Source organism: Festucalex cinctus, chromosome 17 (assembly GCF_051991245.1).
Source record: "Festucalex cinctus isolate MCC-2025b chromosome 17, RoL_Fcin_1.0, whole genome shotgun sequence".
NCBI classification, from domain to species: Eukaryota; Metazoa; Chordata; class Actinopteri; order Syngnathiformes; family Syngnathidae; genus Festucalex; species Festucalex cinctus.
In genome coordinates, this window is record NC_135427.1 from 3734135 (window position 1) to 3750931 (window position 16797).

Below are 16797 nucleotides of genomic sequence, written 5' to 3' on the forward strand. Positions count from 1 at the left end.
CAGCAAAGTAAAAAACAAAGACAATGGCACTGAATTGGCAACATAAACACAGCGGAACAAATGCACCAGGATTACGACAAAAGCAGCTCCTCTTTTTGGACATGAGATGTTCTAACAACAGCATATGGATTCTGCATTTAATTCCAAACCACTTTAAAAGTGCCTTTTATCTGTTCGGTCCCAACATTACCCTTAATAACAGGTCAAACAAGCCCTTTGCCTTTTGTTCATGACAAGATGTGTCCTCCAACACTGAAGTTTGGTCCATTTTGTCATGCACAGCCAATAAAAAGATGATGACAAGCGGAGACCAAAGAAAACCAGCCAAACTCAAGACCTCCTCCTCACATGCATGGCTGTCCCACAAAAAAAAAGAAATCCCACAACACCATAAAGAGCTGAAAATTCAAATGGGACAAATCAAAAGTAAAGCAAATCTTTCTTTGGCCACCCCTTTTAAAATACCCGTAACATTGAGGCAGTTGGCCAAACAAAGAAAGATTATGATGTTGCTGAATTTTAAAACAACCAAAGCCAAGAACTCACAACAACGTGGGCAAGCACTGCAAAACAGTTCCAAAACCATTCATGCAAAAATGAAAAAAAAAAAAGATGTACCATGTCGTAAACAAGCATGTGGACAGTGCATGTTGTGTCAGGAAGAGAAATGTTCATTTACTACAACGCCTTGGACAAAATGAATCATGATAATCATTACGAGCGAAAACATTTTGTTGTTGTTGTTGTTGTTGTCGTTAGTGAAAATGACAAAACTCACTCAGTGCAGGCTCGGCCAGATAGCTGTAGCGCTTACGTAAGGCTAGCGATGCAAAGGTATGACGTCGCTCGGGCTTTTCAGTCTGCAACAATAGCAAACAACACAAGTTGGCTATCAGGTGAACGCAGCGCTAAAATCCTCGGCTGCAGCCAATTGGAGCAAGATCTTTTAAAACACAATCTTATTTAACAGCTAATTTGACATCGGCTTTGCCCGGATAGAAAGATGTAGTTTTGGAGAGCATACAATTGAAAAGGTGAACCAATTTCGAGGCTTTAAAGACCAGTATGTAATCTTAAAGGTATTACATTGGATTAAAAGCAAGTATCTATATGATATCATGCAAAAGTCAGCACTTTGAGCAAGGGAAAGTGTTACATTTCCCTTGGGGCAGCGGCGAGAGTAAGCCTATACGCTAAGCAGATCTAGCAGAGGTTGGCGCATGGTGGGGGGAGGGGGTGTAGTTTACCTCATCCTCGGCATCTGATTCCATTTCCTGGTTCCCAAGATGCATTGCAGGGGAGAGGAGTAACATAATGGAAAGCAGGAAGGGAGGGGGGGGGGGGGAGAAACATCAGGGTGTGAAAAAAAAAAAAAGAGAGTGATTTACAGAAGCCCCAGAAGCCACTGTGGCAAATGCAGCAAAGAAAAAGTTAACAAAACCAACAGTAAATCAAAAAGCACCATGAGAAAATGCAAGAACATCAATCAAGTCAAGCCACAAAAACAAGCCAGCCTGATAGCAAAGTAAAAAAAAACAATTTTGAAAAAAAAAAAAGCCCTTAGCCAAAAAGCATCCAAATGAAAACAAAACAGCCAATGACAAGCAACCACGGCGTACAATAAAGAACCAATAGACACTGAAATAAGCCTTAAACAGATAAAAGACACAACGTCTTCGTCCGACTTTTGGCCTAGCGCTGCTACTTCCCTGACGGTGAGGATGGTCATGGAAGTGACGACACAAAAGGGTCACTTGCGCCTTACCTTTTTGGCGGCGGGCAGCGTGATGTTCAAGTTGCACACGGCCGTTTGAGGCCGGCCTTTTGTGCTCTTGCACTCTTTGAGGAAGGTCAGGCGGCCGCACGGCTCCTGACTGGGGTCTCGTACCTGCGGTGATGGCGGGAAATGGCTTCTTTATGTTTGTCCTGCAGGTTAGTATGGCTATATTACGCAAGAAACTGAGGCTAATACATGTCTGACATAATAAGATTGTGTGACGACTGACTTACTAAACCAATATCTGGATCTGAAGGTTTGAAATTCAGTTGGAACTTTTAGTGAGGCTTAGTAGTACAAAGAATAGATGGATGGAACAAACGTGTCTTACTCCCACAACTGGTCATCGCTAAAATGATGTAGATTGACTTTCCTGTACTAACAATAACTCATGGAATGGTTTGTTGTCTTACTTTTCCTTCGCCCTACAATGCATGTCCTAATTCGCTCGATTGTGATGAACTGGTTCACACACAGGAAGAGGAGTTTAACCAAGCGGCAAACCATGCAAGATTGATTGCACAGATCGCGGTTCAAGGTTAGCGGGTCGATCGATGATAGAGGCAATTAGGTTAGTTCCTGTTTCTTTTTTAAAAATATAAAAAAAAAACATGATGGTGTGTGTGCGGTACCTTGACACAGAAGGGCAAGCGGTTTTCTTTGAAGGCATAGAAGTTGAGAACCAACTGCTGACCGCTTTTGGTCAGAGGAGCCAAGTTGCCGTAGCAATCCACGTAAATGGGCCGACCCTCCAGCACCTGAGCACACACAAACCAGCCAGAACAACAATTACAATTTAAATACTTAACACATTCACTGCCATTGACGGCTATTGACGTCAAAGATAAATTTTTACTGGGCTGGCCCTGATGACTTTCTAAAGCTAAATTTCACCAGTCCAAACATACAAGGATCTTCTAAAGAGGTTGAAATGTTTGATCAAGAATAAGCACCTCAATGTCTTTGCTCCTGGCCACCTCCTCAAAGTTCTCCTGCTGCTCCAGGGTCTTGTCCACCTTGTCGTCAGTCATACAGAAGCACCTCAACCTGGACTCCACCGGGTCATTCATCTTGGCGAACACCACGAACTTGGCCATGTAGGGAACACAGATCAGCTCCCTGTACAGCTGCGAGGCCAAGCCCACCGTTTCTGGGACTTGATGGCAATCAGCCAGCCAGAACCTGCTCAGAAACACCCAATAAGCATCCAAGATGTAAGACTTGATACGTGCGAGAAGAATTCAAGGCTCCTCACCGTGCTGAAACGTTGGTTGTGAAGGATACGCAATCGTTGACGAAGGTGAGGGGAGTTGTGCCGGTGATGTCTTCCCACTGTGCCGGCGACGTACCACCTACCAGACAAGGGTTTCTCAGAGTTCACAGGGGGTTTTCTTTTCTCCAATTTATGGTTATGCAGCCTTCCAAAAATCCCAGTTCAGTCGTGGTGACTGAGTTGTGACATTTCACCTGTGATGCTGCAGAGAAGTCGGAGGCAAGGGGTGCAGTCTCCTTTGTAGCCGTTGGAAAGCCCCTCGCCCGAGAGCGGCGGGACCGGGATCGTCATAGTGATGGGCTTGTGGAACTTCCTCCGCCTGGGCTCCACCGTCACGATGGGGCTGAAGGTCGCACGGTTGCCGAGGATCTTTTTCACGGTCTCGTCGGGTACCGGCTGGGCCTGAGAGGCCAGAATCAACAGTCAGGGTATTTTTTTGCATGTAAAATTTGGAGGCGCCCACCTCTGACTTGCCTGTTCTTGCTACTCACCTGAAGCCCAACCTTGATCTTTTTGGTAAGCGCACCCTCTGGGAAAGAGGCCTGAACCAACGGGACGCTCCGGCTGCTCAGAGTCCCGCCCTCGGGTCCCATCTGATGCGTTTCCTGCCGGATGCGAGACACCACGGCAAAGTACTGAGGGAAGTCTTTGGTGATGATGCGGCAGATCCTCTTTCTCTGCAACTCCTCGGCATTGTCCAGTTCTACGATGGCGTCAAATAAACAAAACGACATGAAGTGATATTTATTTAGAAATTTGAAAATAAAATCAGGTCTTGACCTTCATCCATGCCGTTGAGGAGGTGCCGGAGCTCCTCGGTCTTGCAGTCGTACAGATGCTCCTTCCAGGTTTCTCCGTTCTCGCTTCGCAGGAGGATCAGTTCTCGTTCTTGCCCTCGCATGGAGCCAAAGTGGGGGATCTCCACTATCACTGGCCTAGGGAACAAATCACATATTGACTCAAGCGGCATTCGAAAAAAAGCTTTCATCTCTTTCACCAGGTAGCATCAACTTTTTGCCCTACCATCGAGACATAAAACACAGACTAGAGAACCACAGTGTGCGGGTGTGAATGGACAGTGGTTCTGCCGGGTGATGAAGCCGCGTTTCCACCAAGCGCTACAGTTCTGTTGACACAACAAATCAATGCCTTTTTGGGGTATGTTTTTGCGAGCCTATTGACTCATTTACTCCCAATAACGTATAAATACGTTTGTTTTAATGTTCTAAGTGTCCCAAAGACGTATTTATACGTTTTTTTTGTTTTTTTTTTAATGCTAGAACATACAGAAGGCTTTGATGCAGCCTCTCAACTACAAAGAACGGTTGCACAAATGGTAGTTATTACACAAACGGCCAGCAGGTGGCAGCAGAGCAAAGGAGATCCCCCATCTAGAAAAAAAAGCTAAATTACTTAAAATTTTGAATAGATTTGTGAAAACTGATGAAACTTAGCTCTCTTCTAATGCTAATTGCTGCAAAACGGAAACAGATAGAAACATACTTTTTCTTCCTGATGAAAGAAGAGACTTTAATCATTCTTTTGGTAGGTTCCATGCTTTTATAGCAATTGAACACAATATTCTGTGGGCCTTGCAAAATCAGTCAAAATCCAGTAAAACAGCCGGGAGCGAATGGGACAGCTTCTGTGAAAATGTCTGGGAGTGAATGAGTTAAAAATCTGGTCAAAAAATCTCAGTTAAAAATATCCACTAAAAAGCTTGTACAGGCCGAAATTCTGAGGGGTTGGATGCATCAACGTTGCCGTGACATTTCACATGGCGCCACTTGCCCAGAAAACTTGACTTCTATTGCGCAAATGGAACATTTTTCATGACAATTTTCCTGAATTTATTTGACAAGGGGGACTTTAGAGGCGTTTGAAGTGCTTCTTCTGTTTTTGTTTTAATTCAACAAAGATGGACTTCGTCATGTTGCTATTTTAATACCCCCTCATCACATCTTTTCAAAACGAAAACTCCAAAAATGGAAGCCGCTTGGCAGAAACGGGGCTTTACTGTCATTCAATGGCACATTCAGGATGTCGGAATCTGTACTGAGATAAGGAGCGTAGAGGAAGAAACCTTTGCGAGGCAAAGCATGGTCGCACAGCACAAGACAAGCATGAAACCACGGGACGACAACGTCACGGCGAGAAACAGAAGAGCAGAGTGGCCACTGGAGGGTTCTTTGATCTTCTCTTCGGTAAATCGCCCCAAGAATTAAATTTACTCGACATGTGTCATAGTTGTGTCGCGTGAGCTCTTAATCACATCGCAATCACGATGATTTTTTTTTCCCCTTTCATCCCATCCAAAGTATTTACACAGGAAGTGGACATTATCTCCATTCATCAGAAGCTTAATGTCCCTTGATGGAAAACCATCCAAAGAGTCAAGCCAATCCCTGAAACAAAAGTCACATGCCCAAAAAAAAAGTGCAGTCCAGCCCAAAACAAGCCAATCGAGACCAGTGATGTCATAGGCCTTGCCAAAATAAAACAATAATGACCTGGCAATGAAAATACTCAAAAGTAACTGCATGGATTCCAAGCTACAAGATGTAGTTTTAGGAAGAATGTACTTGGAATAGAATTTTATAAGGTGTATATGGTCCAAAGTATTGGGACACAGCTAAGATGTGCCTGAGTTGGTATGTGACCCATACGCACTAAAAGTGAGGGAAAGTTGCTTTTCGGGGGAATTTTTTAGGATGAATCTAAAATGTGCTATAACCTCTACAGGTGAACGTAATTTGACCCTCTCAAAACTTGTTTCAGGTCAAATTAGGAATGAAGATTTTCTGATCACCAAATTCTTCCAAAAACTACACGCTGACCCGCTAGCATCATGTCATGTTTTGAACTGAAATTCAAGGCAGATGTGTGAAACAATCATCACCAATCAGCATGAGGCAACAGCCTGCCGTGTTGGGACTGGGGTGGCGGGTGTGGGGACGAGCGGAGATTTATCGGGTTACGGATGCTATGTTTTTTTTTTTTTTTTTTTTTTTTTTTTTTGTTCATGTTCCTACCCAACAAATCTAGTTCCTCGGGGTCCCAGCTGGAGCACTGCGCTAACCAGGCTCTCGCCTTCATTAAGAGCTGGTGGCATTCTGGGGAGATGTAGCTTACTGCGTCATACACAAACACACACAAGACACACACGCAACACAATTTGTGTGAGGTTAATGAACGGTTAATGAAATGTCACTTTGATTGGCGGTTGGGGAGATTTTGCACTTTGGTGGCACAAAATTCCAGCAGATGTCCAAAGTGACAAAATGGCGGGAAGGCGGCGCTATGTTGGTTTGTGACACGTTGCTGTCAATCGTCTATCCCAGCTGATGCTGTGGGCCAAAGGAAGATTACCTGTTGGATTGGCTGCTGGATTTTTATCACGAGTTGGTCGGATTCGTTTCAAGACAGGGGTATATGGTAAGAAGGGTTTCAAGCCAGGGATCGGGATAAAGCCAGGTTTAAAGTTTCAAATTTGGCTGAGGATATCAAAGGAAGGGTTAAAGACAGAAGTAGGGTTTCAAAATGAGGTTTTCAAGCAAGAGTTAGAATTTCAGGTATGGGTTGTCTGGGATTCCAAACAAGGGCTTAAAAAGGACTTAATCCAGGTTTACATTTGAAATCAATGTTTCAAGCAAGGGTTGGGTTTGACAGGGTTGAAAGACAGTTCTAGTTGTAAATCAAGTTTTAAAGTTAGGGTTTTAAGCCAGTATTAGGGTTTTCAAAGTAGGGATTCAAGAAGTCTGGGTTGAGGTTTTAAGTTTGAGTTTCAAGCCAGGATAAGGGTTTCAAGCAAGGGTTGGGGTTTCAAAATTGGGGTTTTAAGTCAGGGTTATGGTTCCAAATTAGGGCTTCAAGCAAGGGTTTCAAAATTAGAGTTTCAAGTCAGGGTTTGATTTTCAATCTTAGGGTTTGAAGTTTGGGTTAAGTTTCTAATTTCAAGAGATTTTTTTTCCACCAAATAAAAAGGTCGAAAGCTCAGCTTTTCATAATTTTAAAGGGGAAGTCAAGTCAAAAATGTTCTTAACAATAATAAGTTGTGTGCATCTCTACTAGTCTAAACATGATGTCCTGATTAATATTGCAAAATGGCCGCCACAGGAGATGGATGAAAATGGGGATATTTTTCCGTTCAATTCATATTCCACAAACACAATATTATTCAGAATACCGTGTTTCGACTAGTGGAGGTACATTTACAATATTATTATTTTCAACGAGACAAACAAAATAAATAAATACCCAAAATGCATTTCAGCATGAAATGAGCTTTGTTTGGTCTCTTTTTTTCTGAGGGCAAGTGCAGGGAGAAAAGGGGGTGTGGGCCATCAAAAGTTTGGAGACAAACACACAGTTGGATGGACACGCAGATGGCTGAAAATGGCGGCGGGCAGGAAGCGGACGGAAGATGTCGTCAAAGCAAAATGCACAAAAGCCGCTTAGCAAAGCGCCTTGAAAAGCGAACGAGAAATAAATCGTGAGGTCTCACCCCAGGAAGTGCGCTCCGGCCGGGCCCACCTCCACCAGCCGGCTGGCCAGACCTTCACCCTCCACCATGGGGGGCGGCGACGCCAGCTTGTGCCGCTTGACCAGGCGGCACGTGATGCGCGTGGGCGCCGTGCACTTCCTGGGCGGGATGATGATGCGCATGCCGTTGTGGCGGCTGCCCCGCATGGATCCGCCGCGGGCGTCCACCATGAAGCTCACCAGGAACCTGACGAAAATAAAGGATGAGAGGAAGACGATGAGGAGGAAACAGAACAGGAAGCGTTATGGATTGTTTGTGCGCAGTGATCCACCAACATGGCAGGCGAATGTTTGTTTGGGCTGTGGTGATGCATGCAAGTGTACTCAAGTGTATTTGTGACAAAATCAATCTATTTTTGTAGCTCTGTCCACCAAGTTGTATCCAAAGGTGTTATTAGTGGCAAAAACACACCGTGTATGCAGCGTAAGGTGTTATTAACGTGTTATTAATGTGTTATTAACGTGGTCACAAAGCACAGCAACCCAGTGGGATCTGTCCTTCAAACACAAAAACTCACAAAAAAAAGTCTGGAAGGACACATTCGATGTAAGAGGAGAACAAACTGCTGTGAGTGGACAAAGGGAGGAGGGGTGAGTGGGGGTGGGTGAGCGGAAACGACACAATCCGGGTCGCGTGGCGGCGGCCGACAACAACGGGAACAAATCAATCCATCAATCAATCAATCACAGCCAGACAGTCATCACCTGCTGTCGTACTGCGGGAGCGGGGAGGAAAAACTGCGGGAATGGACGACAACAGAGCTCTGTCACACAAACTAAAATTTAATATTGGTGTTGCACTTTGTTCTCGTTGAGACTGCACTTTCTTAAATAAAAGGAAAACTACTGATGTGGCACCGCCTAAAAAGACAAACTACTGATGTTGCACATTTCCTAAAAAAATAAGGAAAATTCTTGATGGTTCATAAAAAGAAGACAAACAACTGATGTTGCGCTTTCCTAAAATGAAAAAAACTATTGATGTTGAAGTTCTCTAAAAAGAACACAAACTACTGAGTTCCTCCATCCATCCATTTTCTTATCCGCTTACTCCTCACAAGGGTCGCGGGGGTGCTGGAGCCTATCCCAGCCAGCCTCGGGCAGTAGGTGGGGTACACCCTGAACTGGTTGACAGCAAATTGCAGACTACTGAGTTTCTTCTTTTCTAAAAAAAAAAAATAAGATGAGCTGTTGATGTTGCACTTTTAATAACAAATAAAAAAGATAAATTATTTGTTGACGTTTCCTAAAAAAAAAGAAGACAAACTATTGATGATGCACTTTTTTAAAAAGAAGACAAACTTACTATTGTTGCACTTTTCTTTAAAAAAATAAGACAAAATTATTGTTTTATTAAAAAGAAAACACAATTATTGTTTCACAAAAAGAAAACAAACAACTGATGTTGCGCTTTCCTGAAAGAAGTAAAACTATTGATGATGAAGATTTCTAAAAAGAACACAAAGTACTGAGGTTTCTTTTTTTTTCTAAAAGTAAAAAACTGTTGATGTTGCACTTTTAATAAAAAGCTTATTTGCTGAAGTTTGCTAAAAAGAAGACAAACTATTGATGTTGCACTTTTCTAAAAAAGAAGGCAAAACTACTGATGTTGCACTTTTCTTAAAAAAATAAGACAAATTAGTAATGTTTCATAAAAAGAAGACAAACTGCTAAAGTGGCACTTTTCTTAAAAAGAAGAGAAACTACTGATGTTGCACTTTCCTAAAAAGAAGACAAACTATCCATCCATCCATCCATTTTCTTGACCGCTTGAAGACAAACTATTGATGTTGAAATTTCCTAAAAAGACAAACTACTGAAGATGCACTATCCCAAAAATTTCAAAGTTCATTTTGCACTTTTCGACCAAAAAAAAAAAAAACTATTACTCACATTGTGCTTTCCTAAAAAGAAGACAAACTATTGATGTTGAAATTTCCTAAAAAGACAAACTACTGAAGATGCACTATCCCAAAAATTTCAAAGTTCATTTTGCACTTTTCGACCAAAAAAAAAAAAACTATTACTCACATTGTGCTTTCCTAAAAAGAAGACAAACCATTAACGTCACACCTTTCTTCTTAACAAAATATTTACTTTGTTATATGGTGCTGCATTTTATTCTATGATCTTAGTTCATATTTTTTAATTTGTTGGACAATGCAGCTAGCAATTTTTGTTTCATTTTAAATGTCACTTTAACTTGTTTCAGAGGGAAAAAAAAAGCTCGTAAAAATACAATTTTACCATCCATTCCATGTTATTAGATGTGAGGAAAGTCTACCGCTTCACTTACCCGGAGTGGATTGGCGAGGAGACGAGGTTGACGTTGTCCATGGCGTCTGGCGTCCAGCTGTATCTCCTCAGCGAGTCGTTGTCGCAGTCTTTGGCCACCGCCAAATGCTGCCCAGACCACACGGTAAGGTTACATCCAAGAAAGTTTGAAAATGACGTCAAAGTACCGAGAATCGTGCGCTTGACATAAAAACGAACAAAATGGCATCGCTATGTCTTGTAACGTATCTCAGTATGTGCAACAAGCATCTGGGGTGGCAATCCATGATGTCAACAAAAACCAAAATGAAAGTAAAAAGGCGACTAAACAAGAATAAAGTGAGTCACCATCTACCTTGTTGTGTTCTACCGTGAAAGACTTTTCCTTACAGAGCATCTGCGGCAGCGTGGGGGGGGGCAGACAGGTTGTTAGCCCTTATGTTAGCAAAAATGCTAACTAGAGCATGTCGTTCATCTCATTCCTTCTTTCACGTAAATTGTGATGATATCGGGATCAGTTGCTTTTGGACCCCCCCCCAATAAATGTCACAAAAGTGCCAAAAGTACGTACCATGTCCTTGCTGGGCGCCAACATCTCTTCAATCATCATGCTGTCCCTGGTGAAGGAGCTGCGGTTGAGCGTGTTGGACCTGTCAGAACTGAAGGAACGCAGACTTGGGCGCGGGGTTGGAGAGGTGCGCAGGTTCACGGGTTACCAAGACAACAGCCGTAATGACGAGGGAGGGAGCAGGTGAGTAGGAAGGGAGGGGACCATTGGGAAAGTGAACAGAAAGGGGAGGGGGGGAAAAAAAAAATCACATTAAATGCATGCAGCTTCCAGGAACCAGAACCACCATAAAAAAAATTAAAAAAAATACTTTCCAACAACTACATTCACTGGGATGAGAGAACTATCTGACAAAAACTACACAATATTTGAATCAAAAACAACTAATGGAGGTTTTTTCTTGTGGCTCTCTGCAAAGGCCCCGCCCCCTCTGACCCCAAACCACAGCAAACAAGGAAAAGTTTATAGCAGCACTTGAATGAAGTGATGCAATGTATGAAAGAGAAGCAGATGAGGGACATCATACGTGTGAATATATCAGACAGTTTTGTTTTTTTTCTCCACAAGCCAAATGATGACTCAGCAAAACCGTTGTCACCATAGCAACGTAACTAATTTCATCCAAATTTGTGATGTAAACGTTCACCGTAATGCACCTATACTTTTTTTTTGTCACTAAAAATTAGTGCTGTCAAAGTTAAAGCGTTCACGAATTAATAATAAAAAAAAAATATTGCAATAATCATTTATTAAAACAGACCTTTAGCTGACAGCTGATGGTTACGTTAAAGGTAGCACTGGTTGTGTTTGAGCAATATAAACACAAGCATTATATTATAGTATGTATGACATTCAGAATATTTCAGTCATAATTTTTCCCCATTTTAAATTACAGTATGCAAATAATTAACTGAATAGAAAAAGAGGAGGATGAGAACGTGCAGTGGATCAAAAAAAAAAATGTTGAAGACGTCCTCATAACATTAAACGTCAAAAGAAATAACATAACTATAAATAATGTTCAAATATGGGGGGCAAAAAAAATGTGGTAAAAAAAAAAGACTTTTTAATTAAGTGATTAATCGTGATAAATCCAAATTCTATGATGTGATTTATCTGATTGAATAATCGTTTGATAGCCCTACTAAAAATGTCTGTGACTGCCAAACAATTCATTGGGTAAAAATGACAAATAAAAACCCATAAAGTACAAAAAAAATAAAAAAATAAAAAAATTGTGTGATCCTTTCCTATATAGCGCACATAAACTACTCACACAAAAATATAGATATAGAGCGTTTGGATTAAACAGTCACAACTGAACTTAATTTGACCTTCTCTAAACTTCATTTGACCCCCACACCCCCCTAAAACTGTCACCCACTCTGGAGTCGGGCCAGTGGGGCTTCATTCAACTCTGCCAGGGCGACAAACATGCATCAAAGCAAAATGTGATGTCGGGAATATCTTGTAAACATAGCCAAAAGGTTCGAGTGCATTTTAGGTTTGTCCCGAAATTTCACCCCTTACTGTTAATGAGTAATATATACAAATATGGGAAAATTAAAATTCAATAAACAATAAATATAAAGTCAACAAATTCCAGAATGTTTAATAACTTCCTGATTTGGTGCGAAATAGGTTCGGGTCCCCGGAAGCTTGATGAAAAAAAAAAAAAAAAAGCACAAAAATCACAACAAACAACATTACCACCACCAACAAAACACATGAAGATGACATATACAACAACAACACGGATACAAATCATCAAGTCAGCCAATCTAAGGCACACCAGGACGTTAGACTACATCTAGCTTGACGGGGTTAGAAGGGGGGTTTTTGCAGAGGGGGGTTTATGGAGGTTTGGGCGGGGCCTCAGCAGCATGCCGTCAGCCTTACCTGACTTTGGGACTAACACACATCGAGCGCACATGAAGGAGAGAACACAAAATCATGAGCCACAAAGCAGGATGGATCGGGATGAGGTCACACGCGCACACGCTCGTGCTTGGTTTGTTTTTTTGGTTTGTTTTTTTCCAACTGTTTGGTAACACTTAGCCCAATTTGTGTTACATGTGCTAAGGGCCATATAATCGAACACGCTTTTAATTTCCTGAGGCCAGGCAAAAAGTGTGTCATTCTTCAGACATTCGATGACGCACCATTCCAGCGACCCCTCCCACCCGTCCATTCAATGTTGCATAAGTGTTCTTTTTTTTTTTTTTTTAACAGAAATACATTTGACCTTTGAAATATGGTCAGTGGATCCGCGAGTGAATGGGGGCGACTTGTCATCACGTTTGGATGGTATCAAGCTGCCTTTTTTGTTCTTTTTTTTTTTTTGGTAAATGTGCCTCCTCTGTTGGCAACCATTTTATCAATGCAAAGTAGTGCATGCCAGCGAGGATGCCGCTAAAAATTATTTACAGAGCAATAAAATTGAATCAATCAAATCAATTAACTGTGCCCTGTCAGAGATGACATGATAGAATTTCTGTATGAACCATTCAACTTGTAATAATTGATTTTTTATTTTTTTTTAACTGTCTTCTGAATTTATGAGACAAAATGTCATGAATATTCAAGACAGATAATATTTTGGTCCATGTTTTAGATTTTAAATATTTTTCCAAACACACAAACTCTGACCTATATAAAAGTGTGACCTCACAATATGGGATAAATTTATTTTAAAAGAAAAACAAGTGTACTTATGTGGTACCAAGTTTTGTGCAGTCTACGTGAACAGATGCAAAGTAATTAACAACCCACCTAATAGGTTTTGCTGCTCTGTGTGTTGAAGTAGCAATTGTTTTTAAGTTTAAATCTATGCTACTTTGCTTGGGCCTGTTCATGTCATTTTACATTAACTCATTCACTCCCAGCCATTTTCACAGAAGCAATCCCGTTCGCTGCCGGCTGTTTTACTGGATTTTGATTATTTTGCAAGGCCCACTGAATATTATGCTGTACAAAAAAAAAAAAAAAAAAAAGGTACGTTTCTATCTGTTTCCGTTTTGCAGCAATTAGCATTAGAATATAGCTAAGTTTCATCATTATTCATAAATCTGTTTAAAACAGTGGGGAAAAGTTTTTTTTTTGCAACATGGCCCTGGTTGATCTCTTATACTCTGTTGCCACCTGCTGGCCTTTTTTTTAAATAAATATCATTGCTTCAACCGTTATCTGCAGTTGAGAGGCTGCATCAAAGCTTTCCGTATGCTCTAGTCTAGCATTAAAAAAAAAACCAAAAATGTATAAATACATTTTTGGGACACTGGTAATATTTAAAATAGAACATATTTATACATTTTTGGGAGCAAATGAGTTAACTCTTTGACTGCCAAAAACGTTTAATGACGTATTCTAAAATCCTAATGAATGCCGCCAAAAACGGTTATTTACGTTTATTTTTTTTTCTCTCAATGGGCAGCGCAACGTCTTGTGCAGCGCTGCCTTGTCACTAAACAAAACTTATTAGTGTCAAAGTCAAATGGATCTTTTCACAAAAAGCTTGTTTTTTATTTTTTTTATTATTTTTTATTTTTATTTTCGCTTATGTCACTCAAATGACCTCATTTCAAATGGTGATTACTAAAGAACAGAAGAAGGTAGAAACATTTTTTTTCTCATGAAAGAATGAAATCCAATCTTTCATATGGTATCCACCATATTTATGTCGTCAGACAGCACAATATTCCGTCTGTTTTGAAAGATGAGTGAAAATGCTCCAAATCGGCTGGCACCATGGGTTTTTTTTTGGATAACGTTTGGCAGTCAAAGAGTTAAAGATTAGCATTAGGCTAGCAGACATTTGCAACAGATAATTATATGGTATGGACATTACAGTAGATGCCTGTGAGTATTATTACTGTAACATTTATGCTACTTTCCATTAGCCTGTGTATGGCATTTCACATTATATGCTAGCATTAAGGCTAGTGGATTTTCATTAGACAAAATTTGGTTAGGTTGGACATTGTCGTGTTAAAGTAGGTAATTTATTTATTTATTTATTTTTACGTGTAGATTTTACAATAAAGTTGAACTAGAAATGCCAGCTTGAAGCAAGCACGCTTTTGGCAACAAGAGCGAGTTAACCACGTGTTCACATACGACTACAAATCCCAAATCTTCCGATTAAAGCCTTTGACAGGGGTCTTCGCTCTAAGACCCTCACGCGTGCACCTAACGAAGTGTGTCAGCCGGCGGCCTCTCACCTCTGCGAACGCGCGCCCACGCTGAAGCCCATGTAACCCTCCTGCGGCAGCGAGTCGTCACCCAGCTCTCTGAGGTCCTGGGGCGCCAGGTATTTGTCCGTGTCCCCCGTCATGGCGTCGTCACCTGGCATCCCCCCCCCCAAAAAAAAAAAAAAAAAAAAAAAAAAAAACATATGAGATGAGGACATTTTTTTTTTTTGTCACCAGGAATGACGCATAAGAGGCACAACACACACCTAAAGAAGTCCACATCGTCACGGCAACCAAACGGCAAACATCAGTTAAGGCATATTTAATAGGAAAAAAAATAAAATAAAAAATGAGACCGTTAGACGTGTACTTGTTGCATTGCTGAGCTCGGAAAGTGACGAAGGCAGCAAGTGCACACAAGCCGGCAAAAGAGAATGAAAGGGGGGGGGGGGGGGGGACGGCATTCCAGCAGCAGGACACCCCCCACCCACCCCTCCCTTCCCCGCCATACCCCCCCCCCCTCTAAACTTTCACAGACCCCATCTGGTGACATTCCAAGCCTTTCTTTTTGGGATCTACCGTGACTCACCTCTGCCTCGGAAGCACTTCATTCAGCGCCTTTTTTTTTTTTTTTCCTCTCTCTCTCTCTCTCTCTGTGTCTCTCGATCACGCAAAACAGATCCGCTTTCTCCCGCCTACCCGCCCCTGCTCCAGGATAATCCACTCTATGTGTGTGTGTGTGTGTGTAGGACGCAAATAGCCAGCTGGGTGTGACTCACATTGAAGTTGTCTAACTTGATTAAGCGAGCGTCTGCCTGTAACTAACTCGATGAATTAAGTTGCATTTATACACACGCACACTCGCCAAGCCACATTTTTAGGTACAGCTAAAAAATAATGCCAATACAAAGATAATGTAAACTGCACACTAACATACTAGGAACAGCTCCAATTAAGACCACATTAATTAATTAACGCTAAATTGCTTTACATAGCAAATGGTGGAGCGGGTGAGCAAATATTTGGGATCACACTTGGTTTTTTGAAGATATGGTTAAAAATAAAAAATAAAAAAAATAAAAAGGTACATGTAAATGCAATATGCAAAAATTTTGAGCTGGGCGATCTGGCTGAAAATGTATAATAACATTTAATAATTTAATAATAAGTATTTCATATCAGTCAATATTGTGTGTTGCATGCATTGTAATTTATTTATTTATTTATTTATTTATTTATTTATTTATTTACCTAATCAAAAATAATAATATTAAAAGGGTTAAAAATAAACTAAATAAAAGAGGAAAAAAATGCCATTAAAAATGTGGAAATTAAAAAAATAAATAACAAATTCAAGGAATGTACGATGTTTTTGTGTACATAATAATTTACTGAGTTTCAGTATCCACATCCTGTTTGGAAGCAGAAAAACTGGTGTGTTTATAAAAAAAAATAAAAATAAAAAAAGCCATAAAGCAAATATGCAGAATTACGGAAATTAGGGAAGGGCGAGTACCGATACCATCGGCCCGATACCAGCGACCGATATCACTATCATCTGCCCTTTTGGAGAAAGCTAGAAAATTTGAAGATTTAAAAATTGTCAATAATTTCACACAATTTTAAGGATAATGCTATATTGAGAATTTGGGACATATTAGTCATTCTTTAAAATTATCTGTCATTGTTTTTTGGGGGATAATTTTATGTATCAAAAGTATTCGGAACTTGGTATCGGTGACTCGTACTGGCATTGGTTTGAAAAAAAGTGGTATCGAACGTCTCTATGAAAATGATTTGAAAATGTGCAGGCCAATTAATTCTTTTAAATGAACTAGCCTTTATGCATTTATAATGAAGGTTAAAACACTTCAAGTGATGTTGCATGTAAAAAAATGAAGTATGTGACATGTCATCTTTTAAATAAAATATTATGGTTTCTTTGTCTGCGACTGTGTAAATCTATTAAAAAAAAAAAAACATTAATGGCAGGCTGACACCAACAGTTTACATCAAGGAGGGCGCTGGACGTCCTGAATTAGAAGTGCAGCGCTATGTGTGTGTGTGTGCGTTACTCACTATCGCTATGTAAGCTTGCGTGAGTGCGTGCGTGCAAGTTACACACCAGCCAAATTTAGACATGAAAAAGCGCTCGCGTACACACATAACTACA

The 16797-nt window shown here is 40.7% G+C and overlaps 1 protein-coding gene across 50 annotated transcripts in view; it reads right to left on the reverse strand.

Annotated features, from left to right (window-relative positions):
• The window catches only part of LOC144004996 (ankyrin-3-like), an 83282-nt gene that overhangs the window by 24310 nt on the left and 42175 nt on the right, over window positions 1-16797 (reverse strand). For 13 of the 50 annotated variants that reach the window (XM_077502789.1, XM_077502782.1, XM_077502773.1 and 10 more), the window contains 18 exons: window positions 14655-14778; window positions 12334-12345; window positions 12054-12092; window positions 10438-10525; window positions 10222-10263; window positions 9889-9995; window positions 8298-8330; window positions 7555-7779; window positions 6083-6181; window positions 3831-3985; window positions 3542-3753; window positions 3245-3452; window positions 3033-3129; window positions 2731-2959; window positions 2410-2535; window positions 1766-1888; window positions 1248-1274; window positions 779-860 (listed from right to left, as the gene is read on the reverse strand). In XM_077502789.1, the coding sequence (XP_077358915.1) occupies window positions 779-860; window positions 1248-1274; window positions 1766-1888; window positions 2410-2535; window positions 2731-2959; window positions 3033-3129; window positions 3245-3452; window positions 3542-3753; window positions 3831-3985; window positions 6083-6181; window positions 7555-7779; window positions 8298-8330; window positions 9889-9995; window positions 10222-10263; window positions 10438-10525; window positions 12054-12092; window positions 12334-12345; window positions 14655-14778 (2028 nt within the window). Of the gene's footprint in view, window positions 1-778; window positions 861-1247; window positions 1275-1765; window positions 1889-2409; window positions 2536-2730; window positions 2960-3032; window positions 3130-3244; window positions 3453-3541; window positions 3754-3830; window positions 3986-6082; window positions 6182-7554; window positions 7780-8297; window positions 8331-9888; window positions 9996-10221; window positions 10264-10437; window positions 10541-12053; window positions 12093-12333; window positions 12346-14654; window positions 14779-16797 lie in introns of all 50 variants that reach the window. The other 37 variants (XM_077502808.1, XM_077502805.1, XM_077502807.1 and 34 more) reach the window with 20 other exon arrangements.